Source organism: Mustela nigripes, chromosome 13 (assembly GCF_022355385.1).
Source record: "Mustela nigripes isolate SB6536 chromosome 13, MUSNIG.SB6536, whole genome shotgun sequence".
Classification (NCBI taxonomy): Eukaryota; Metazoa; Chordata; class Mammalia; order Carnivora; family Mustelidae; genus Mustela; species Mustela nigripes.
The window spans coordinates 56830276-56857337 of record NC_081569.1 but is presented as its reverse complement, the minus strand read 5'-3'; the positions used below and the strand labels follow the sequence as shown (position 1 = coordinate 56857337).

The 27062-nt window shown below is 37.4% G+C and overlaps 1 protein-coding gene across 1 annotated transcript; it reads right to left on the bottom strand.

The window, feature by feature from the left end:
• Positions 1–21551: 21551 nt before the first annotated feature.
• LOC131999615 (glyceraldehyde-3-phosphate dehydrogenase-like) lies at positions 21552–22616 on the bottom strand. The gene has a single exon (XM_059372483.1). The coding sequence runs from the start codon at positions 22584–22586 to the stop codon at positions 21567–21569; it is 1020 nt and encodes a 339-aa protein (XP_059228466.1). The 5' UTR covers positions 22587–22616; the 3' UTR covers positions 21552–21566.
• Positions 22617–27062: the final 4446 nt, after the last annotated feature.

Below are 27062 nucleotides of genomic sequence, written 5' to 3'. Positions count from 1 at the left end.
CTCCTAGTAGCAATTGTTCAGTATTTGCTAATTCAGCATTTGCAGTGACTTTATAGAACATCACTACCATGAATAATGAAAATCAATTATACACATATATATGTATATTCAGTATACCCACATCCATTCCAAGTAATAAAACATCAATGCCTTTGAAGCTCCTTATATGCTACTTCTAGATGACACTGTCCTGAGTCCTTTTTCTCTTCTAAGTTAATCACTATCTTGAATTTTATGAGTAGCTTGTACTATTTTTCTTTTTTGCTTTATGTTACATGTAAATAACCCTAAAAAAATAGTATATAGTCATGTTTTCGAACTCCATATATATCATATCAAGGAGTATGTATCTTCTGCATCTTCCTTCCTCCTGTCCTCCAGCTTCGTTAAGATTGTTGATAAATAGCATTGTGCAAGTTTAAGGTGTACAATGTGATAATTTGATACACATATGCATTGTGAAGTAATTACTACAATAAGGTTAGTTAACACCTCTGACACCTCACATAATTACCATTTTGTGTGTGTGTATGGTGAGAATATTTAAGGTTTACTTTTTTAGTAACTTTCAAGTATATAATATGGTATTATAACTGTGATCACAAGCCTGTACATTACATCCCTAGGATTTATTTATCTTATAACTTCAAGTTTGTACCCATTGATCAACATCTCATTTCTCCGCCCCACCTCCTGGCTCCCACCAGCAACCACCATTCTACTCTTTGTTTCCATGACTTCACCTTTCTTAGATTCCACATAAGTGAGATCACACAATTTTGTCTTCCTTTGGCTGATTTCACTTAGCATAATGCCTTCAGGGTCCATCCATGTTGTTGCAAATAGCAGGATAATATTCCATTGTATGTGTGTATTACATTTTCTTTGTCCATTTATCCATTGATAGATATTTAGGTTGTTTCCATGTCTTGGCTATCATGAATACTTTGCAGCTTTTTTTTTTTTTACTTGAAAGTACATCTGTAAGATTTCATAGTATATAACTAGAGTTTACTGATTTTCACTGCTATAAAGAATTCTGTGTATAAGGAAGATGTAACATTTATACATTTTCCTATTATGCTGGTTAATTTTATGTACACTTGACTAGGCCACAGAATATCTGGACATGGGTCAAAATTCATGCTGGGTATGTTTGTGAGGGTCCTTGTGGATGATATTAGCATATGAATTGGATTTTCCTCTCTAATCTGGGTGGGTCTCATCCAGTTAATTAAATACCTGAATAGAACAAAAAGTCTTGAGTAAGAGGGAACTTGAATGAAAAATTGGCTCTGTGGGTTAAAGCCTCTGCCTTCCGCTCAGGTCATGATCTCAGGTTCCTGGGATCGAGCCCTACATCAGGCTCTCTGCTCAGCAGGGAGCCTGCTTCCTCCTCACTCTCTGCCTGCCTCTCTGTCTACTTGTGATCTCTGTCTGTCATATAAATAAATAAAATCTTAAAAAAAAAATTGGCTCTTAGATTTCAAGCCTATCACCTTAATATCCCAGTATCCCAGTATCGGCTCTCCTGGGTCTCCAGCTTGCCAACTATAGATCATGGGACTTCTCAGCCTCTATAATTACACCACCAAATTCCTTATGAATGGATTTCTTATAATAAATCATCTCAAGTTCTTGCTCTATCTTTACATATATAGCTATCTATATAGGGTCTGTTTCTCTGTTTGTCCTAACATACTTGGTGAATATGAACATTTAGGCAATTTTAGTGTTTTTTAATATTACAAACAGTACCAATAAATATTTTTATACAGATCTCTGAGTACATGCTCAAGCGTTTTCTAAGGTAAATATACTGTTATGAATATACCCATCTTAAACTTTATAAGATAATGAAATGTTTCCTCCAGTAGTTGAATGAATTTCCAGTCTCAGTTTACATAAGATTTTTTTTCTTACAAATAGTTGGTATTGTTCAGTTTGTTTGTTTGTTTGTTTTTGCTCAGTATGGTAACCATGAAATTTTTTTTTTTTTTAAAGATTATTTATTTATTTATTTGACAGAGAGAGATCACAAGTAGGCAGAGAGGCAGGCAGAGAGAGAGAGAGAGAGGAGGAAGCAGGCTCCCTGCTGAGCAGAGAGCCCGATGCGGGACTCGATCCCAGGACCCTGAGATCATGACCTGAGCCGAAGGCAGCGGCTTAACCCACTGAGCCACCCAGGCGCCCTAACCATGAAATTTTAGTTTTACTTTTTATTTACCTGATTTCTAAAAAGCTGAGCAAGTTTTCCTATGCTTTTTTATACCATTTGATTTCTTAGTGAATTTTTTTTTCCTAATTTTGTTTGGATTCTTGTTTTTTTCTTATGTATTTTTAGGAATTACTTTTATATTTTAAATACTGATAATTTGTTCATTATATGATTTGTAAACATCTACTCCAGTTATGGGCCTCGTCTTTTGACTTTGGTATAGTCTTTTGACAAACAGAAGTTCTCAATTTGGTTTAATTTGGTCATTCATTGTAGTTAAATTCATCTATATTCTCTTTTATATTTGTCCTTTTCATGTCTTATTTAATAATTCTTCCATACTTTGGAGTTTTAGAGGTAAGTGCCTATATTATATGCTAAAGTCTCTCTTTTTTATTTCACATATGTCTGTTCTCCACCTGAGATTGAGTATTGAGAAGTAGCATAACACAGTGGCTTACTTTCACTTTCCTAGATGGAGTACTAATTGTCAGGATATTTTATTTCATAGATAGTTCCCCTCACTGATCTGAACTGCCTACCATATATCTATTTTCCATATCCAAGAAGATCTGTTTCTGTGCATTCTATTTTGTGTCGTTGGTTCATATTTCTCAGAACTGTATTAGTTATTATATCTGATTGGATTAGGTTATGCTAGGTGTGGAACAACTCTGAAAACTCAGTGAGTTAGCACAACAGAAAATATGTTTTTCTTTTTGAACAATATATTGCAGGTTTGGAAAACTTACCAGAGCAGTTGTCCTTCATGGAATGACCCAACATTGTATATTTATATAAACTCATGATTCCATGTAAATATGGCAGAAGACAGTTTTGGTGTATCTAAGACAAAAATTAAGTATTTCTGCTTAGAAATGTCACATCTTGCCTCTAGTAACCTTTCATTAGTCAAAGCAGGATGTATAACCAACTGTAACAGTAAGAAGTCATAGTAAACTTGCATAATTACATGTTACAACAACCATTCATTACTTGCATAAATCCATATTGGTCATGATATATTGTTTTTCATAATCACCATTTTGTTTAGTTGCTTTTGTATCCATATTATAATTGAACTGGTTTGTGATTTTCCTTTTATGCTATTCATATTATCTTTATCTGGTTTTGATATACAAGATATACTGGCAGAATAAAATAATTTGAGAATTGTGCCTGCTTTTTCTTTTTTTTTTTTAATAAATATTTTTAATTTATTTATTTGAGAGAGAGAGAGTACAAGCAGGGAGGGGGCAGAGGGACAAGCAGATTCCCCAGTGAGCGAGGAGCCTGACATGGGACTCAATCCCAGGATCCTGAGATCATGACCTGAGCCAAGGTCAGACACTTAACTGACTGAGCCACCACAGTGCCCATGCTTTTTCTCTTTTATGGAAGAGTTGGTTTAAGATTAAGATGATCTATTCCTTGAACATGTTGAACATGTTGTGAATATGTGAGCATTCCCATAAAATAATCTAGGCCTAAGTTTTTTTTAGAAGATGTTTCTATTTCTTTGTTTATGTGATTATTGAGTTTCTATTTCTTCTAGAGTCAGTTTCTTTGAATTATATTTTTATAGGCATGTTTATGTTTAATTTTTTATATTTAAAGCACAAGCTAGCCTATAATATTCTGTTATTTATCTCATGTCTGTTGAATCTCTAATTATGTCTCTCTGTTTCACTCATACTATTGATTATCTATTCTCTCCTTATAATTTCTCTCATAGGATTGTCAATATTTGTCTTTCAAAGAGTCCGTGGTTGATTATTTGATCTTCTCTAATATGTCTTTACTTTTCATAAATTTCTGTTCTTAAAGTATTCTAAAGTTATTAGAAGCCTAAATGTCTAGAACTTTAGTATCTTCTTGGTAAAGGGACCCTTACTTTTATAAAGAGACTCTATGCCAGCAAGACTTTTTTTCTTAAAATATATTTCTTATAATAATACAGCTACAAAATTGCCATTTGGTCGGTATTTTCTTGGAATATCTTTTTCATTATCTACCTTTCAGTATTTCTATATCTGTATGTTTCAGTCATAACTCTTAAAAGATTTGTAGCCATACCCTGATAATCTTATTTTTTCAATTGAAGGACATAGTTCACTTATATTTACTTTGATTAATGATTTATAGAGGGAATTTTTTTACCATCTTATTTTGTATTTTTATCATTTTTTCTGTAGTTCTTATGTGGTCTTCTTTCCTATATTATTTGAATTGATTTTTTTCCTGACTTCTTTTTACCTTTATATAAGTTTGGAGTTATATAGTCTATAGTCTTTTAGGTATTATTCTAGAAATTGAAATAGGCGTATTTTGTATAATCTAAAGTTAGCTAACATGCTTTGTCCTTGTATCATTAAATACACACCAGTGTAGCAGCCTAGAAAACTTCATTCTAAACTTTATCCTAATCTTAAATACAGTGTAGCAGCCCAGAAAACTATATCCTAATCACCCTCCTGACTTATATACTATTTTATTTTTGTGTCAGTTTTTTCTTTATTAAAAAAAAGTAGAACATTATTAGTATTTTATTCAGTTATTTGTTAATCTCTATTGACATGTTTATAATTTTCTTTGCTATCATTATTTCTTATATTCTATACTATTTTTTTTTCTGAGCCCCTAGTGCTTATTGAAGAACTTTTAGAAATGTCCTTGTTGAGAACCTATGAGTGCTAAACCCTTTAGTTTTGTTTGAAAGGAATAGTCCCATTTTACTCTTAATTTTTCAAAAGAAGATTCATTGAATATAGAATTCTGGGTTATTTGTTTTTTTCTGTAAGCTCTTTAAAGATGTTTTTCCATTTTATTTTGCCCTGTTCTCTTTTTTAAGAAATCAGCTATCCATCTTATTCATTTATTTGTAAACTCTGTTTTCTCTCTAATTTCTTTTAAGACTTTATCTTTGGCTTTTTAGTCTTAAAAAGATGAGTCTCGGTGTAATTCCTTTTAATATGTGCTGATTGTTATTCGCAAAACTACTTCAAACTGAGGATTCTTTGTAATTCATCAGCTTTGCGGAATTCTTATGACATTTCCACTATATGCTGTACTTTTCCCATTTAAAAAAATCTTAACATAAATTAGATATATGTTAGGCCTTCTCATTTTATCTTATAGAACTTCTTTTTCATTTCCTTTTGTTTTTCTTTTCTTCCCTGTGCAGTGGAAAATGTAGTTTTTTCATTTTTATATTCCAGTTCTCTTATTCTCTCTTCAGCTATATCGAACCTGATTAGCTTCATACACTGAGCTTTTAAAATTTTTTGGTCAGCTTAGTTTTCTTTCTTTCTTTTCTTTTTCTTTCTTTCTTTTTTTTTTTTTAGATTTTATTTATTTATTTGACAGACAGAGATCACAAGTAGGCAGATAGGCAGGCAAAGAGGGGGGTAGGGAAGCAGGTTCCCTGCTCAGCAGAAAGTCTGATGTGGTGCTCGATCCCAGGACCCTGAGATCATGACCTGAGCCGAAGGCAGAGGCTCAACCCACTGAGCCACCCAGGTGCCCCTGGTCAGCTTCGTTTTCTTTTTTGGATGTTCTGTTTCATTCTTTTTAAAATATCATGATCATTTCTGATAGTTTCTGGTTCGTTTTTCACACTGCATTCCATTGACCAATGTTTAACTTAATCATGAATGCAGATATGCAAATCAAAAGTAATCTACATCATAGTTAATATATCAACCACTGATGCTCTTTTTTAAAGCACAAGTGAAATGATTAACAGAGTGGGCATAAAGAAAGTGTCTCCATTCTGGTATTTATTTCTGTTTTTGTTGTCCTGAATTCTTTCTCTGTATATGATTCTATTTTTTTTCCTACTGTATTCAATAAAAGTAATTGTTTCTTTGAATCATGGCTTCTAATCCTAGTTAATAAATTTCTTAATTTTATAGTGGAAATTTCTCAAAGTTCAGACTTTATTAAATATGTTTTATGTTTTAGACTAATTAGAATAACTAATGTTCTAAAGTTCTCTTTCCTTCCAGTGCATTTTGCAAAATGCTTACCACCAATTTATTAATGCCCTGAGAATGGCTTCTCTGTGTTTATGAGTTTCTTGAATACTGTTTTGTATCTATAATTTAATGCTTAGTGCTCTGTGTCTAGTGTTTTTCTCTATTGACCTGCACTTCTCTGTTCTAACTTACTTGGAAAACTAGTCTATTGAATAATCTACTGAAAAGGAATTTCCCTATCTAAAGATGTAGACCTTCTGATACATACTGTTTAATACTATTAAATATTTTCCATGGCTCAGACACATGAAGTTTTATAATTCTGTTTCAGATCCACTATCATGTAAGCTACGTAAGGTCTATGGTATAGATGCCTTGCCAGTTCTTCAGTGAGGTCAGTTTTATTCTAGAAAGAAGCCCTTGAAATTCAAAAAACTGTCTGGTTCTTTGAGAGAGGTGGCACCTGATCTGTCTTTCTTCCTGTCACTGCTACATGCATCAGGTCAGATCATTCCAGCTAACATGGGCACAAATCTTAATCAGAGTATAATGCCTGATGGAAACATTTATAGACTGACTTCAGGCAAGGTACTAATACCTGCCCACCATTGTGGATGGTGAAAAACTGATGGTGATAGTTAATTATGTGTGTTAACTTGACTGATCACCGGGTACCCAGATATTTGGCAAAATGTTATTTCTGTGTGGGTTTCTCGATGAGATTAGCATCTGAATCAGTAGACTGAGTAAAGCAGATTGCTCTTCCCAGTGTGGGTGTGTCTCATTCAGTCCTTTGAAGGGCTGAATGGAGCAAAAAGGCTGAGGAAGGGAGAATTTGCTCTGTTTGATTGTTTGAGCTGGAACATCAGTCTTCTCAGTTCCTCAGATTGGGACTTGAACCATTGGCCCTCCCATTTACAGAATTACACCACTGGTTTTCCTGGATGTCCAGCTTTCAGATGGTAGACTGTGGGACTTGTCAGTTTCCATAATTACATGAGCCAATTCCTTATAATCTCTTTATATCCATATCTATATATTGTGTGTATATATATACATACATATATAGACATATTTATCTATATATAGATATATATTAGATATATATATCTAATATATATAGATATATGTATAAAGAAATTTTATTATATTATTATAATGCATCCTACTGGTTCTGTTTCTCTGAAAAACCCTGGCTAATACACTGACCTAATCAGATTTCCTGTCTTGGGTAGAATGGAAGCCAGATATATAAGAACATGTGGGCCACTAGAGCTGATAATTGTCAAGCACTGTCCCCACTGTGTCAAGGTTACCTATCCTAGTTATGGACCACCATTCAAATGTTGGGAAAAATCAAATGTTAGCCCTCAAAAACTAGAGTAAACAAAACAAAACTACAAATGGATGGATTCTAATGCCAGTGCTATTACTGACTTGCTGTGGGTTTGAGCAGAAGTTGTGTGAAGAAAAAATTAGTAGGTCAACAATAGTAGGACAAATGTTAGCTATAACCTGCAAAGGTACTGAAGTCTCTATGTTTTAAATTGTAGAATGTCACTGTTTTATAATGACTGATTTGTGAAAATAACATAAACTCCTTAATTCTCTTCATATAGATGGGTAGATAGAGAATAGCAGTCTCCATTTCTCACAGTTGTTTGGTGATCTATAACCACTGGTTGATAGGCTACCCTATCACACAATAGTGATATTACTGGGCACACGATCCTTCCAAACTCACTTCTGTTTCATCCTTGCCATCTTCTTCTCCATACTCACTTCCTTTTATAATGTTTTAACACCTGTCTTTTCATTTTCTTCTCTTTTTAGAATGTTTATTGCCTCTGCTTTTGGCCTATTGGTAAAACACTTAAACATTGTGGTGACTCTCTAAGCCAAGAAAACATGACTCATGACTAGAAGGCATTTTGACACAAATCATGGAAATGTGAGGCATTTTCATCAACAAAGAATTTTTAACAATTTATTTTATTTTTTTCAGCACTGATAGGAATAACAAAAGACCAGAACATAAGCTACTTTCATCCTAATATGTTAGTGTATTTTTTTTGAAGTTCATATTTGAAGGTCAGTGTGGGTGGAGAGAACATAGAAGATATAGGTGAACATTCCATTACATGAGGTAGGAAGAAGTACCTGAGGACACTTGAATTATTTTCCACAGGCTTTCTCATATTTTTATCACATCACACGTTTATTTTAGGGTGCAAATCTTCCTTTGGCACCAGGAGAAGATATATATAGGTTGCTTGGGATCTGCTCCAGTCGGTCATGTCATGTAGCTGTCGCAAAAAGGCATTTTTTGCAATGTCATAACACACCCATAGGACCATATTTTTAGTCCACATCTCTTTAAATGTACACAAGTACTTGCTGCTACTACCAACGCTGCCTTAGCATCCTGAGAAGAGAAACCTTTCAGTTAGGGTGGGAGTAAGGGTGGTACTCCCTGTTGTCAAATTTAGAAGTCCAAAAATGATGTTTATAGACACTCTTTGGAAAACTGGGCATTTTTAGAGTCTGTGATGATGATGTAAAAGACTGTAACAATAAGTAATGTCTGTAAGGTCAGTCTGTGTCTTCAGAATGCCCTGGATAACTGAAGTCATAATTCTGTGGTTGGCAAATGTAACACAACCATTCAGTCATTAAAAGCCTTCTCAGTAAAAATTTTTTTCCCGAGGGAGTATGTGTTAAGAAAATGATCTGCTAGGTTGCACATTATGCTAGTCTCTGGAAGACATGCTTTGCATTTCTTATAGCAACAAAGGCTAACTCTCTGTCATTCTTGGAAGACTGTGTTGCCTGTTTGGAGTGGAATTTGTGAGAGTGGTTCATGTTCTGCATTGGAAGCTTCTTTGTTGCCTTCCTGGAAAAGTGACTTTTTCTTTTTAATCCTGTGCTCTGTGCAGCTTACGAGAATAGAGTGTAGTCAAGAAAAAGGATAGGCAGTCAGGGCCTTGAGACAGTTTTAGCAAGTACGGTTCTTCAGTCAATTTTTTAGGGAAGGGATTTGCTTGTGTTTTTTGGTTGTTTATGTTTTTTATGTTAGGATGTTATGTTTTTATGTTAGGGTTCCATTTGAATTAAAATGGTAGAGTAGCTAAAAAGTAAAAATAAAAGTCTTAACTAAGGGTATTTTAAATAAACATGCCATGTTTTATTTTCCCTAGGCAAAAAATAACAATAGTAGTTACACCCTCACCCCCATGATACTCACTGCTTGTCTCTTTCTTTCTAGATGCCATTGATGTTGTGGAGGAATAATTAGATCAAATCTATAAAACACTTTGAGCTTTGAGAGAAAGGCCCTCTGAAAATACAAGATGTCATTATACTTGTCTCTTATAGACATATTCAATGACGGATATTTCCATCTCAACTCAAGGCCCATCAATTTGAGATATTTAAGCTTTAGAAAACAGTTGGAGCTATCTGACAACTTCTAAGACCTGCAGCTCTGTAGATCTTAGTGAAAGACAGAGCAGCAGGATAATATGCCAGGAAACCAAACATGTATTCTTTATTGTTCTTATTCCCTGCTCTACCTTGTTTCCTCCAGTCACCCTCTCCCTCCTCATCTCTACCTCCAGTCCTCTCTCCATATGGTCCCGAGGCCTCAAAAGAAATTGTTTTTTAATATATTAAAAGAGGTATCTTTATTAAAAGGGGTGGCTTTATTAAAAGGGTACAGTGATAGATCATTGTCATCACTGCAGTCTTTCTCCCTCATTTAGAAGCTGGCATGAAAGGCTTGATGTACAGAACAATATCATCTGCTCTAATGATCTGTAGACTGGAACCGGAGCTCAAAGGCTCCAGCCTTTCTGGCTCACACTGTGCGAGGGAAACGGCTGGTGCTCATGTTTTATTGGAAGGATGGGAACAAAGGATGTTAAGAGGACTACACAGGGGCCATGTGAGTCATAACAAGCCTTGTGAAAGTGTTTCAACTCCTTTCCTCAACCTTAGCTGTTGTGACAAATGTGTCAAAGCTTTAGACAGGGAATACTGGATGCTGATGGAGCCTGGGTCGATGTAGAACAGGATTGTGCCTCCAAGTCAAGGTACGGAAGCAGGAAGGAGAGAAAAAGGAGAGTCTTTGTAGAAAGATAAGGTTACTGACATTTACTTTTAAACCAGCTAAGCATTGCTGCTTTTAGAAAATTTCATTTTTGGTCTGGAAAGCCACTTTGTTGCAAGCATTCCAAATGCGGTATATTTGTATTGATGCCATTACAGTTCATTGACCTGAGACTGAAATACAAAAAACAACCAAGTACTCAGAAAAATGTATTTGTCTCAAAGGGTGCAAGTAGCTCACTCCCAGGGTGTTCTTGCCTTGCCTAGGCCAGCTGTCATCAATCTGGAGATTTCATTTAGATTGTCTGTGAACGAATATGTTTGGGTAAGTTGTGACTTCTCTGCAAGGGAACAAGACGTGCATTAAAGCCCACATGGCTTCCCTCTGGGGCATATATCTAGGGTTGAGCTCAAAGCGATGATTGCAACAGTGCCCCGAGTTAGTTGCCAATGTTTCTGCCACCTACCATACAGAGATTTCAAGTTCGCAAGCCTGTGAATTCTCCACGACTATCCAGGAACACAGAGAGAAGTAAATATTGAGTTCTGCAGATGGCACCTTATTTTCTGCTCATTTCCCTTCAGATCACCAGTTAGCCAATAAAAGAATACTAGTAGCCTTTGCCAGAGGGACCAAAGGCCACCACATGTCTAGGAACTGAACTTGAAGTTTCATTGGCTTAAGCCCCACCATATTTCTAAATTATTATCTAGCTTTAAGTGGAAGTTAGAGCAGAAATATGTTTCTAATGAAAGCAGCTGGACTTTGGCTGGCTTCAAAGGGGGGTCAAGGTCAGAGTCCTGTTTCTGGAATTGAGAGGCTGCCTCATCCCAGGAAATGAGGAAATAGGGACTCAAAAGAACTCAATTCTTATTTTCTATTATTATAGACAACTGGATGAAAATTTGTATATATTTTTTCATACTTTAAAACTTGGATCTGCAAAATGGGGATAAGTGACTTTTATTGACCTCTTAACATTATACAGAGGTAGGTTAGGTCTGTAAGTCTAATATAAGTAGCTGTTCAATCAAGAGGGTTTTCTTTATTATTATTATAATACCAATCACAGAGTGGGCTCGCACAAAATAATTGTTTTCTTTCCTGTCTAATGATACATTCTTAAAGCTCTTAGGGAGCCACTTTCATCACAGAGTTAACCAGAGCCCTGTTGATTACTCTTTGAAATTGAATGCAAAAAGATTGCTAATATCCAGTGGGGAAACAGGTACTCTCAGACACCGTTGGTGGGAGTGTAAATTGGAACAACCTTTTTGGAGGGCAATTTGGCAAATACTATAAAAATTTAAAGTGCTCAAACTCCTTTAACCAAGCAGTTTCACTGGTAGGTTTCTTTTATAGAGAAAAACTTCCTCATGGGCACAAAGTAGCATGGGCAGCAATGGCCATTTGAGTTTTATTTTCAATAGGAAAATATCAGAAACCCTTAAATGTCTGTTGGTGAACCAGTAGGAGAGCAATGATGGTTCACCTGTGCTGTGCCATCCTATACAGCAGTTAAAAAGAATGAAGATCTCTTACCAATAAAGAGTTCTTCAGATATATATTTGAATGGTGGGGGGAAGAATGACATGTTCCTATTTGTGTCACAAACGATATATTTTTATGCATGTGTATATATAAAGATAGCTTGAAAAGTTTGGGAATATATATATACCAAACTGATGACCTTTGAGAGGGAGAACGGAAAGAATATGAAAGAGGGCATGTGACTTTGACTCTTACTCTGTATTTCCATATTTTTGAGTTTTTGTAAGCTATTAAATATTTTTATATAAAAATAATAGGTAGATTTGAGAAACATTTCTATTTGGTCTGGAAGAAGTCTTTCCCGCTTCCTCTGCTTCAGACGTTCCATCAATAAATTGTCAAAATAGTTCTGTAGTCTATCTCTGTTCTAGGTACCATCAGAATTGAGGAAAAGATCCAAAACTGTCAGAGGAAAGTCAAGTCTTGGATATGTTGTATTTCTTTAGTGGCCTCAGTTTCCTTGATTACCCCATTTTCCATTTTGCCATAGGGTGAAAGAATAAGAAAAGTATAGAATGGTATTTTTCAAAGTATATTCCACACAACACTGTCTCAGACTTGATTGGAAGTCCTGTTCAAAGTAAAGTCGGTAGGACACCATTTCCTCTTTGTCTTTATTAAAAGGAACCCATTTCCCTGTTAGGTGGTTTGGACTTGGCCTTTTACTCTTAGTCTCAGTGATGGGCCCTGATTGGCATCAGCCAATGTACTTCATCCTCATCATCTGAGGAATAATCAAACCTAAAATAATCAGCACATCACATTTCCACGGCCATAGCAAATGGCCCATGGTGAGCATGTGACTTAATCAGAAGCCAGTAAGTTTATCTGATGGTTGGGGAAAAGAAGCTCTCTCACCTCTTTGACGGTAAATAAGGACTACCTGGGAATGACTACCATATGGGAACCTGTTAAGGATGAAGCCAACACAGGATGGGTACAGAGAGGAGTGAATTTCAGGAAAAGGAACTATACCCTGGTGCCTGAGGCTCACACTGCTTTTTCAGTTAAATGACACTATAAACTCCTTTTATTGGTTACATTAGTTTTGGTTGGGGTTTCTGTGATTTATAAGTGAAAACATTCCAACTGAGAGATATAATATGCCTACATTGTGAGAAGAGATATAAAGTGTTGGTTCAGAACATGACTCTGGTGTCAAAGTGCTGGGATTTGAATCCTACTGTCACATATTGGCTGCGCAGTCCTGGGCAAGTAAAATAGAACTAATAATGGTACCTATTTCATAGTATTGTTATAGTGATTTAATGAATAAATACATGTAAAATGCTTGACACACTGGCTGGCATGTACTAGTAACTAATGAATTATTAGTGCATCAGTAGTCATTGGATGAGAAAAAGAGTTACATTAAGGTAGGTTTAGAGAATATGTGTCAATCAAAGTAAAGATGGTTTCTCCCCTGTAGGACTTCTTTAGCCTTTAGCCTTTAGTATGCTTAGTATGCTAATGTACCCAGTGAATTTCCAAGACTGAGATGTTGCATGTACTATTATCTAGTCATTTGTCCATAGGAAGCTTCTTCTTCTTCTTCTTCTTCTTGTTTGTTTTTTTTTTTTTTTTTTTTTTTTAAGAAATAGCTCCAGTGACTGACTGATGTTTTGCAGAATCTGCTTCCAAAAATATTGACTTTGAGAGACCTTAGATAAAATAGTACTCAGCGTATCAGATGCCCAAGGGTCTATTGGTTTGGCTCCATTATAACCACTGTCCTGTTTCTGCAACAGGAGATGTGCACTTGAAATATTTTGGCCCTATGCTCCCTGCAAAAGAGGGATGCTTTAATATCTGGCTTTAAAAGTGTATTTTCTATTTCTAATTATTTATTTATTTATTTAAGATTTTATTTATTTATTTGACAGAGATCACAAGTAGGCAGAGGCAGGCAGAGAGAGAGGAAGAGAAGCAGGATCCCTGCTGACAGAGAGTCCCAGCGAGGCTTGATTCTAGGATCCTGGCTGAAGGCAGGGGCTTTAACCCACTGAGCCACCCAGGCACCCCTAAAAGTGTATTTTCATTTGCAAACAAAACTATGAGAAATTCAGGGCAGAATGCTTTTTAATAATAATAGCCACCATTTATTGAGTAGCTATAATGCACGAAGTACTTTGCTAAGCTCTTTGCATTCATTATCTTATTAATCAGTCATATGATGTAGGTATGATGATTCTCTCCCTTTTGCAGATCATATAACTGAAGGTCATCAGCTGGTTAGTGGTAGATCCTGAATTTAGAACAAGGTCTGTCACTGCTTACTATAGTAACCAACACATTAAGCAGGTTTAAAGAAAACTTCCATTAGAAATTGTCGTAGAGTGAATATTTAGATACTTATAATCTCAGACTGGTGACCAAAAAGAATCCTGAAAACCAATCCCACATGGACAGTTAAGTGTACACACAATACTACTAGACAAATGAAAGTGTTTTTTTTTCTTTTTCATCTTATATGGATTTCAAAGTCATCCATATCAAAGCATCATCACCTGAGAAACTGAAAACCCAACAACATGGCTTCTTTATCAAGGAGCATCTGTTTCTTACCGTGATCAGATTGCCTTTCAGCCTTTTTCTGCGTAGTTGATAATTCAGAAGCATTCTCCTATACAGTAATTAAAGATGAGTTTTCCAGCCCTGTTGAAAAACTCCTCAATTTAGCTATGACAGGTTATATTTTATAATGAGGTGAAAGGATATCACTGCTGGAGAAAAAAAAATCCACGGACTCTGCTACTCACAAAAGGCTGTCAAATATCATATGCTTCAGTGTAGAGGCTCGTTGTGGAAGGAATGCTTCTGTGGGATTTCAGATTTTCCTTGGTCTATCTGTATTCTTAGAATAAACAGTGTGGAGAAATGGTAAAGCTCTGGAAGGAGCCACCAAACTCTTGGTGACTGGCTAGGCTGTTTTTCCCTTGCAACAGAAGCAAGTGTTCATAAATAGCCCTCTTTACCATCTCTCCGTTGCCCATTCAGAAGAGCCCTAATTAACATCCAGACCTTCACAGTAAAGGCAGAGACATAGCTAGAAGATAGAAAAATTCACTTCGGTTTCACAGCCTTTCAGTGGGCCTGGGATGTTTATTATGAACAATTTTTTATACTGTTTTGGTAGACTGTCCACCCCTGTCACATCCTTCTGTTTCCTCATTTGAGTGTATTTTGAAAAATTATCATGATTGTCACCTTTGCCCTGACTGAAAGGTAACAATGACCCAACTTTATTTCTTATTTAAATTTAGACCAGAGTGTTTGTGGAGTTCAAGTCACTTTCATTGGCTGTCTATGTGTGTTTTTTAAAAATGCACATGCGGCGCGCGCGCACACACACACACACACACACATATTCATTCAAGGCTGAAGCTGTTGGGCCAAGATCAGTTATCATCTTTGGTGTACCATCTCAAATGAGATCCCTCAGTCCCCAAGGGCTTGCAGCCACTTGCAGGTGCCTGACAGACTGGAAGTAGGTTCATTTCCTGTAGTTCTTTTAAACACAGACAGCTGTGTGAAGACAGAACTTTCTATTTTCCATATTGTTCCAGCAGGTGTTTCAGAACTTCCTGGATGGGACTCTGTTAGTTCCTCCCACTTTTTTTTCTTACAAAATTAAGACTTTTTTCTGTATATATATCTTAATATTGAGATATCTCTCTCTCTCTCTCTGTATATACATATGTCATTATATATACATATGTCATGTATATATAATATATATCTCTCATGTAGCTATACTTTTTTATGATAGAAATATTTTATGGGAAGTTCACAGCTATAAATGAGAGTTAAAGAGTCAAAAAGGAAGTAGAGAGATGAACACACATATATATCATATTTTTTATATATGTATGTATCATATTATATATATGTACATTTATCTTGTGTATATATAATTTTTTATGATAAAAAGATTTTATGGGAAGTTCACAGATATAAAGGAAAGATAAAGAGTCAAAAAGGAAGTAGAGAGACCTGGAACACCTAGTTTTGTGTTCAGTTCCATGACACCAGGGAATCCTATGTATAAACAAAACCAAAAGGGGAAATTAAATTTGTCAGCTAGAAAATTTTATTTAAAAAATAGTCACAGTTATAGGAAATATTACAGATTGTGTGACACCAGATAGTCTTTATTTATCTGCCTTTTCATTGCCACAGAGTACATGTTAACCTTGAGAGCACCTGAAAAAAATTCAAGACATCTGAGTCCTTGATTTCCTATTTACTTTCAAAAATAACTCAGGTTTTGTGTCAAAATACTAATAAATATTGCCAAAAAGAGAAATTATTTCTGGACTTTGTTTCTTCAGAGGATGATATCACATTAAAACTTGGCAGAAAATGTGTTTGTTAAATATTAACTTCACTGGCTTGAAAGGAAAAATATTGAGAACCAAAATATGTTGGACAAATAACATTATATCTTCACGTATCTAGAGTGAATCTAGTCATAAAAGTGGAATCTTTTGTGATGTATGTCCCAGTGGGACAGTACTATTTCAGTATATTTTGTTTGTTTGTTGCACTGTTCTCTGTATCACTTTCATGTTTATTGCATTTTGGTGTATATTTAATCTTTATTGCTTTTTCTCTAAATTGTTTTATTTATAAGTTTGGGGTCCATAGAGTAGAGTACTGCCCATCCCAGTTTGTGGCAGTGCCATCTAGTGGCAGAATGATAGTTTTTTCTCACTAGATTTAAGTGGAGTAATCAATGAAGAGCATCCTGGGAACAGAAGCCATTTTGTGAAGCGTAGCACTTGCCTAAAATGGACTAAGTCTCAAATTCCACTTATGTAATACTTTATCTGCTTCTGTGCATCTTTTATTTTTTTGTAACGAAAGGTTTAGAGGAAGAAGATAATAACCAAAGACAATTTATCAATTCAAATTCTTTATGAAGACTTACGGTATCATCTTGGATCCAGGGAAAGCTAGTAATATTCCTATGTCTGTGTTTAGTCCCTCCTTTGACTGCTCATCAAATTGATAAGATTACTGTTTTATAGGGTTTACACCTTAATTGGCTCCCCAGTCTGTTTCTTTCCCCATGGACGTTTTCTTTTCTTTTTTTTTTTTTTTTCTATTTTTATAACATTTTATATAACTCCTAAAACAGTGCTTGTCTAAAAATTCACACAAAGTTTGCTAGAGAGCATACAATTTCCAAAAATGTCCTGGGTTTTTGTTACATTCAGTTTTCTAAGGACGCACTCAAATCAATGGTAAAATGCAGACATTATGTGGTATTTCATTATCTTTGGTAAAACTATTCTCATTATTTTGTCTCCTCACAGTATTAACTCTGATATCCATTTTGTGCAGGGTCTGCTTTCACTAGGATGTCAGAAAAACATTAAGGCTGGATCTACACGAGGCAAGTATTTCCAAATGGTATGAACGGCCCCTGGACCCCCACCTCCACTCTGCACTCCTACCCACACAGCCAGGCAGGGGAATTAAAATTGATTTTTTGCCCTAAATATCCAGGTGCTGTGTATTTGTGACCAGTGAATTACATGTTTTCTCCCTGACGTTTCCATACTTACCATTGTGACTAGGCTTCTGCCTTACGAATTAGTTGGACTTGGAGTCCTGACCTTGAAACTCAGCCAAAGTTCTTGATCTTCATAAATACAGGTTCTAGAATCAAAGAAGTTGGTGCCATTTCTTAGTTTGTGTGGCCTTGAGTAAAATAGTTAACTTCTAAAAGTCTATTTTATTATCTATAAAATATACTGTTTAGAACGTGGTTTTGAAGATTGAGTACTTCTACATTTCTTGGTGTAGAGTAACCACTTAATGCATTTCAGGTGTTATTATTATTGTACATCTCTTCCTGCTTTAGGCTGGATTATGTCCCCTCTAGCTATAGTCCCAGCTTCAAATAGGATAAATAGGACTGTTGTGAGGAGATTCCTGTGCACTGGCCATGCCCTTCAGGAGACAGTTATGCAGCTGCATCAGTTTTCCTAGCCATAGCCAACTCCCTACAGTTCACTTTCTGTTCCCTGACAGTCCTCCTTTAAAGGCCCAGTATGAGTCACAGGAGATCTCACTTGGGTTGTAAATGGCAAATTCTCCCCCTCCTTTTTTTAAAAACCTGCTTCTATCATCTGATGCTTAATGGGGGTTAGAAACTAATGGGAAGGTGACATCTGCACATGGTTTACTTCAGGAAAAGATCTGTAGCTCCTGATGCTCAAAGCAGAAACTCAAATGAAAATGAGACTCTTACAAAGAAACCACTTTTGAACACAGCTTTTATAAGCAAAGCGAGAGTTGGCGTGTGATTCTCTGTTCTAGACTATCTTATTATTGTTATTATTATTATTATTTTATTATTATTTTAGATAGTAGGAGTGTTTCTCCCTTTTGGCATCTGAGGAAAAACTGCTTTATTCAAATGTCTTTTTTTTTTTTTGGTAAGATTTTTAAAAATATTTATTTATTTATTTATTTGACAGACAGAGAGCACAAGCAGGGGGAGCAGCAGAAGGAGAGAGAAAAGCAGGCTTCCTGATGAGCAGGGTGCCCAGTGCCAGACTGGATCCCAGGACCCTAGGATCATGGCCTAAGCTGAAGGTAGATGCTTAACAACTGAGCCTCCCAGGCGCCCCTCAGAATTCTTTGGCTGCAGTGTCCATGGCTTATTCTTCTCCATAGCCCACATAGAGCTTAGTACAAAGTCTCTCATGTGATAGATGCTTCTTAAATATTGGTTGAGAGAAGCGACTACCTCCCCAAACAGTACTTCTGGAAAGACCATTTCAGGAAGTAAAGGCACCCAAGTTTGCTGGTTGATATAGCTACACCAGGCCCTGAAATATTTTGAAGTTGACTCTTATCATTAGTATCATTGTAGCTTCCTCCAATACCTTCCTGCCAGTTTTCGTAGAAATTTAAACTACACGTAATCATGGGTTGATTTTTGGCAATAAGATATTATTGTTTTGTTGTTTATTCAGGTCTACCATCCTAATTCAGAAATCTGCGTATGTCTGAGAAAGAGAACTACAGCTTTATAATTATTAGCTAGCCTGAGGTTTTTGTTTTGTTTTGTTTTTAAGATTTATTTATTTTAGAGAGGGGGGAGGGGCAAGTAGAGAGGGAGAGACACTCCCAAGCTGACTTAGCACTGCGCCACTGAGCAGGAGCCCAACACAGGGCTTGATCTCATGACCCTGAGATCATGACCTGAACAGAAACCGTGTCTCAGATAGCTAACCAAATGCACCACTCAGGCACCCCTAGCCTGAGTGGTTTTTATTATTCTTCCATGTGCCAATCAATAGACCATACAATTTATTCCTCACCCTCATACTATCAATGAAGTTTTATCATAATATCAATGAGAGTTTGATGTCTGGAAAACATCAAGCTTTTCTGGGATAAAATTTAGTCCAGCACTCTGCTTGTCTAATCTCTTAATAAGGAAGAATTATTTTGAAGACTTTGCAAATAGAACTGTTCATTTCTCTTACATAGTTAAGTTTTCTTCATGAGCCCAAGATTAGTGTGTATTTATTTGTTCTTTTCCTTATTTATTTATTAGCTCATTTATGTAGCCAACATTTAGTGAGTGCTTTCTATGTGCCAGGGCAGACCAGAAACACCAGTTAAGTACTATCTTAACCATGACTAGCTCACAATCCTATAAATTAGAAAGGAAGGTAAATAAATACTTTGTCATTGCAATGTGACCTGTGGCCCGGTGAGATGGAAAGAGATCTTTGGGAGTGCAGAGGGAGGGACATTCTGTAAGAGCTGTAAGAGCTTCAGTGTGGGTCTGAAGAGGAACTGGAAGTTTACCAGGTGCAGAAATGGAGGAATTAGTATAGATTACTGAGAGGATTATTAACCTTTTGGCTTACTCTTTTAACACAAACCAGGGTCTTTACTCTAATTTAAGTAATTATTTAATTAGATATTTTTTTACAGAAAGCCTGTAGTAAATGTGGAACAGTTGAGTTTACCTAAAGAAGGTAGTTTTGAAGAAAAGTAATTATTAGAGTAATTTTGCTCACTCATTCTTCCAAATACTAAAAATAATTCAAATTCACTTCCCATTTTATTTAACCTAAGCTTTATTTGCAGGGACAGGAAAACCAAGTAAAGTGACAAGTGGCCACAATTGCTAATGGCCAAGCTAAAAGTCATTAGGAGATTGAGAATTACCTTTTCTCAGTATAGAGAACTATTTACACATAGTGATAGTACTTGATAAACTAGACTGTAATTTGTCTTTTCAGATCTAACCATGTATTTGTTTCATTCATTCATTTGATCAGTCCACAGATATTTACTGAATACCTCTTATGTGCTAGATTCTATTCGGAGTGCCAGAGACTTAACAGTGAAAAGGACAAAGTCCTACCCTCGAGGAAATCTACAGTTAATTGTGAGTGTGTGTATGTTTGGGTGGGGCACAGGGAGAGAGTATAATTGAAATAATATGAAAAATATGTATAATATGATAAGACATAAGACCATACAAAATGTCATTGAATAATTTTGGTAATATTAAGTGCTATGATAAGAAAACAAAGTAGGGAAGAGGAATAGAAAGTTTTAGAGTGCAGCGCCAGGGTAGCTTACACTGTTGAACATGTGAATCTTGATTTTGGCTCAGGTCATGATCTCACCTTTGTGAAATCGAGTTCTGTGTTGGGCTCTATACTTAGTGTAGAGTCTCCTTAAGATTCTCTCTCCCCATCTCCCTCTGCCTCTCCCCACCCTGATGCCCTCTCTCTAAAAAAATGAATATATATATTTTTTAAAGGAAGTATTAGGCCTTTCTGAAACCTCTGTCAGGTTCAGTGTTTCACTAGAAGGGATCACAGAATTTGGAAGACTGTTACACTTACAATTAGGTTTTGTTACAGCAAAGAAATCAGACTAAAATTAGTAAGGAAAAAAGATGCATAGGGCAGAGTCCAGAAGAGACCAGGAATAAGCTTCCAGTTGTCCTATCTTAATAGGGTCTCAGGGCTAGTACTGAAATTTCTTAACATTGACGTGTGTAAAACTTGCCAAGTATTTCCAGCCAGGGAAGCTCACCCAAGCCTTGGTGTCCAGGGTTTTTATTGGGGTCTGTCATGTAGACATCTAGCACTTTCATGACTGAATTTAGCTACCCAGTCTTCAGGCTTCTAAAGGTCAAGCTTCTATAGTGTGATGCAAAGCCCAGGCATACAAAAATAGGCATTCACCATGAATCACATTATTAGCCTAAACTATCTGGCATGGCCCAAAGCTTCAGGAATACAAAGACGCTCTTGTCAGGTAAGGTATTCCAAGGGCTCAGAGTTCATATCCCAGGAGCTGGACCAAGGGCCAGTCCTGAAGACAATGGAAAGTGCAGAGTTTGAGCAGTTTAGGTATGCTAGTTAATTGTTTACTTTCCAAAGATAGGCAGAAGGATTTTCTTTTAAAAAAATTTTTTTGTTTATTTTTTATTTTATTATTTATTTATTTATTTATTTTGGCTGGGTGCAGTATACTTTATTGATGGTACATGACAAGGTAGGGCTCCCCAAGCCCCTCCCCTTCTTCAGGGGTCTGGGATGGAAATAGTGGAGGTTGGGAGATTCTCAGTGTTTTAGGGGATAAGTTAGGGCAGGGATTCCCCAGCAGCTGAGGGCCTCTTTCTTCTTCTTGCTCTGGCTGGGGCTGGTGGTTCAGGGGTCTCTTATTCCTTGGAGGCCATGTGGACCATAAGGTCCACCACCCGGTTGCTGTAGCCAAATTCATTGTCATACCAGGAAATAAACTTGACAAAGTGGTCATTGAGAGCAATGCCAGCCCCAGCAATGCCAGCCCCAGCATCGAAGGTAGAGGAGTGGGTGTCACTGTTGAAGTCGCAGGAGACAACCTGGTCCTCAGTATACCCCAGGATGCCCTTAAGGGGGCCCTCTGATGCCTGCTTCACCACCTTCTTGATGTCATCATATTTGGCAGCTTTCTCCAGGTGGCAGGTCAGATCCACAACAGACACATTGGGGGTGGGGACACGGAAGGCAATGCCAGTGAGCTTCCCATTCAGCTCAGGGATGACTTTGCCTACAGCCTTGGCCATACCAGTGGAAGCAGGGATGATGTTCTGGGCAGCCCCTTGGCCGTCACGCCACAGCTTCCCAGAGGTGCCATCCACGGTCTTCTGGGTGGCAGTGATGGCATGGACGGTGGTCATGAGTCCCTCCACAATGCCGAAGTTGTCATGGATGACCTTGGCTAGAGGAGCCAAGCAGTTGGTGGTACAGGAGGCATTGCTGACAATCTTGAGGGAGTTGTCATACTTCTCATGGTTCACACCCATCACGAACACTGGGGCATCAGCAGAAGGAACAGAGATGATGACCCTCTTGGCCCCACCCTTCAAGTGAGCCCCAGCCTTCTCCATGGTGGTGATGACACCAGTGGACTCCACAACATACTCAGCACCAGCATCGCCCCATTTGATGTTGGCGGGATCTCGCTCCTGGAAGATGGAGATGGACTTCCCATTAATGACAAGCTTCCCGTTCTCAGCCCTGACTGTGCCGTGGAATTTACCGTGGGTAGAATCATACTGGAACATGTAGACCATGTAGTTGAGATCAATGAAAGGGTCATTGATGGTGACAGTATCCACTTTACCAGAGTTAAAAGCAGCCCTGGTGACCAGGCGCCCAATACGGCCAAATCCGTTCACTCCAACCTTCACCATCATGTCTCAGGCACGTGGCTGGCACTGCACCTGAAGATGTGGCTATCTGTCTAATGGGGAAGAGCAGAGAGTCTATTTTTAATTTTTTTTAAAAGACTTTATTTATTTGACACAGAAAGAGGGATCACAAGTAGACAGAGAGGCAGGCAGAGAGAGAGGGGAAAGCAGGCTCCTTGCTGAGCAGAGAGCCCGATGCGGGGCTCAATCTCAGGACCCTGAGATCATGACCTGAGCCAAAGGCAGAGACTTAAGTCACAGAGCCACTGAGGTGCCCCCAAAAGGATTTTCTAATAAGGGTTTTTCTTCTCATCTCTTCTTTATTTTTATTTATTTTTAAAATTTTATTTATTTATTTGACAGAACAAACAGGGGGAGAAGCATGGAGAGGGAGAGGGAGAAGTGGGCTCAGCAGGGAGTCCAATGTGGGACTCAATTCCAGAACCCTGGCATCATGATCTGAGCTAAAGGCAGGAACTTTACAGACTGAGTCACCCAGGTGCCCCTAATCTCTCCTTTAAATGTAACCCAAAAATGTAAATTTCTTGACTTCTAGTTCTTCTGTGTTAACCTGCTTTGTGTCTTATTTCAAGACACTAATAAGCACCAGTTTGTGTAAGGGCACACAATGTGTGTGTGTGTGAACGTTCTAATTAGTACAAGCCACCAGCATCTTCAGTACCTGTTTTCCCAGGGCAACACTGATTCGTGTTTATTTTATTAAATTAGTGCCTATGTCTCAATGAACTTATTTGTTGGTAACAATGTTCTTTGGCATGTGTGGACTGAAACATGTATTCTGACCCTAAATATATAATTTATAATTTCTTCCATTACATATTTTATAAGAGTCAACACTGAGAAACATAAAGCTTTTCTTTTCCTAGTTTTTAATAGTGACATCAGTTCACCTAGACCTTGAATTCAAAGGAGTATTTGTGTGCTGGAGATGACAGGAACTGGAAGGAGGAAAGGTATAGCGGATACCCTAGCTATAGAAGAAAATTTTGCAATTGATAGCTATTTGTATATTAGCAGCTTAAAAAAATCTGCATCCCCCACAAGCAAAGTGCAACCTGTTGTATATCATGCCATATGTGTATTCATAGAAAACAAATACATATGTCATTATAGCTTCTCTTTTAAGGTTATTATGCTTGACAGAATTTAGATCTTTCTGAAAACACATTCATTTTCATCTCCCAGAAAGTGGATAGTGGAGGGCTTAGCCCTTTCCTTCTGCTTCTAATATGGTGTGTTCGTACTTGAAGGAAAACCCATAGTTGTGAAAAGTAGAGAAAAAAAGAAAAAAGGAAGGGCCAGCTCTGGTTCACCTAGGAGGGCTTAAATTAACGAACCTATTACCCTGGAGCTGAAGACAAGTATCAGCTCCCCAAAGAGGAGGCAGACTTCCTCTTCCATACCTATCTTTGAGCGACTGGTTTCAGAGAATGTTACATACATACATCATCACTACTGTCCACACTGAACACACCTTTTGCTTGTGACACCTTTCTTGTGAACAGGGAGCCTTTCAAGTGAACAGAGAGTTTTATATGGGAAGAAAATCAGTATCATGTGCTAGAGTTATTTAATATGTGTTTCTTAATAATAAAACAAGGTTTTCCCTATTACATATATACATAATGTACATACATACATAAAATACACACATACGTTTACTTAGCTAATTAAATAGGGAAGGCTCATATAAGACAATTTCACTTCATTTATACCAAATCGTTAAATAGTTTCCAAATTTTTTGACTTTCAGGATGCTGCCGCTTTAAGTGGAGCTATTTATGCCACAGGGTTTTTTGTTGGAATTTCTAACCTACCACTCTTATCCACTCATTTTCCTGACAGCTTTCAGTGCCATTTCATGCACTAGCAATTTGAGTGAGGCATATTAATTTGGCTGGCCATTTGCACATTTGTCTGCTAGAGTCTTCTCCAGTCTTTTCTTCACATTGCTTGTTTTAGACGTTCTTCCTTCTCTGCCAAATCCCTGATTGTGCTCCCAGTCCACACTCTGAGCTGGTTTCTAGCACTCCCACTCAGGAAATCCCGTTTGCTCCCATTGTGCACTGCCCCCACCTTCACTCAGAAGTCCTTCATCACTTTCCCACACATTCCCTGTATGTGCAGCTTCTCCTTTCCCACCGAGCCTCTCTTCTCAGCTCAGCCTGCCCACGCACGCGGGTCGCGGACTCTCAGACCCATGGCCCGCCCACGCCTGTTGCCGCTGCTCCTGCTCCTTCCTGCCGTAGTCTCACCTCACTAGGCACCCGTGTGTGGCTGCTTGCCTCTTCCTGCTTCACTTTTTTTCACCTTTCCTATCTATTCATCACACTGCTGACTGATTAATCTTTTTAATATCCTCATGTCATTTTATCATTTTATTCTCAAAAACCTTTAATGGCTCCCCAGTGCTTATTAATAAAGTTCAAACTCCTTAGCTTTGCGCTTTGCCAAGCTTTCCCCATAACCTGGCTCGCTGCCAGCCTTCTCAGCTTTCTCTCCCTCTGTTCACCTTTATATTCCCTACCTTGGGTCCACACTGCATTGTAGGTGGTTGTTGCCTGTGTATGCCCTGTGCTTCTCAATCTTCTTGCCTTGACTCACGGCATCCTTCAGCCTGGATTGCTCTCTCCCTTTCAGGTGTGTCTTCTTGTGCTGCCCCCTGCTACCCAAATCCCACCTTAATGTCTAGCTCAAATTTAGCCTCTCCCCAGAAGCTTCCCAAGCTGGAAGTATTCTCTTCATTCCAAGTGATTTTCTATAATAGGAGTAGTTTATATCCTTCTTACAGTACTTATTCCATTCTCACTGTTACTTTTATTTATGTATGAGCTTCATGTCTTTTAGGGTGTGTAAGGTCTTTAGAATAGAGTTTATGCTTTTGTGGTGTGTTCTATAGTACCTATTTTTAGCATAATATCTGAAGAACACTAACGATATGTTTACTGAGTGAATAAATGGATGCATATCTCCAGAAGAAAGAACTGCTCATGGAAGTATACCTCATATCTTAACTCACTATCTAGGTGTGAATAAATTAAAATAATTACCCTCAGCACATCAATTCTTCCAGATATTTTGTAATTGCTCTTATCATGTAAAGCATATCAAGGTAATTGGATACAATGTGTTTACGAGCTGTAAGATGTATTACTGTCCCAGATTGAAATTTGTTTCCATCTAGATTAGTAATACTGCTTTGTAATGACCTCTGAGTCGTGCATCAGAAGTCATTAGGGTATTTATCAGAAATAGAAATCAAATGGAAAAGCCATCATATCTTTTTCCCTATCTCTACCCTCACCTAAATGCAGAAAATAGTATCTTCAAAACATTTACTATTCTGTGGCTTTTAAAGAAACCCCAAACTTAAAATACAAACACACGTGTGCCTTTCTTATATTCTGACCTATAAAATTGCACACTTCAAAGTTATTTTGAAACTCAGAAATAGGAATGGGAGCATCAAAATGCAACATTGTCAACACATTTAAAAATTTTGTAGATTTGAGCTTTCAGAAAGGGAATTATTTTCATTCCTCCTGCTGAAACTCCCATTTGTACTGGGTTGCCTTCCCCAAGGATCCCCAATAAGCTTCACCCATTTTCCCACTGAAAAGAAAGGTACCCCTAGGCTGGAGAGCAGCTTCCATTTAATAGTGCATAACAACAGAACCGGGGCTGTCAAACTCTGACAGCTTGAATGAGGGAAGATTTCAAACAATTATGAGTGGGATTTTAAATGCCTCACCTGAAATACGTTGCAGAGTCCTTATCACAAAAGGGAAATACTTTGGAAACTGCCTGAAAATTCATCCAAGAGGAATTTAAGAGAAACTTGGCAGGTGCTCATGGCACAACAGCTGAGAATAAGAAATGAAGCAGCGCACTGGAGGGATCTAGGGAGCTTGAACGTAATCATTGATGTAAGAATGAGGCCAGGACCCAGGAGATGCAATCCCTGCCCTTTGTTATAAGACCTCAGGGACTGCAAGTTCTAAACCCTTACTTGTTTTGTGTTTCGTCTCACACCAAGCAGTGTTATTCTTATTAGCTAAAAATTGGGAATTGGCTAGCCGAGTAAAGCTTATTCAGGACTGGACAGAGGGGACATTACTGCTATTAATATACCATTCTTTAAACACGTTCATTCATCCTTAATGGCACTCTGCTAGAAAAATCCATGGTCAGTGCTAGTAGGTCTGTTTTGTAGGTAAAGCCTTTAAGTGAATAAGTAAATACACATTCTGTTGTAGTCAGGTTCAAGGTGAGATTGTTTTTGACAGGCCTTGCCCTCTCTTCTTTCCAGACAACCATATCAGTGTGCTCTAATGACTTGCCAGCTTTACTCCTATAACATCTTGTAATTTCTTTTGGCATATTGCCCAACAATTTATTTTGACTGTTTTGACTTTCAGACCTCTTTAAGTACACTTTTGTAAGCAACTTTATTCTTTCTCA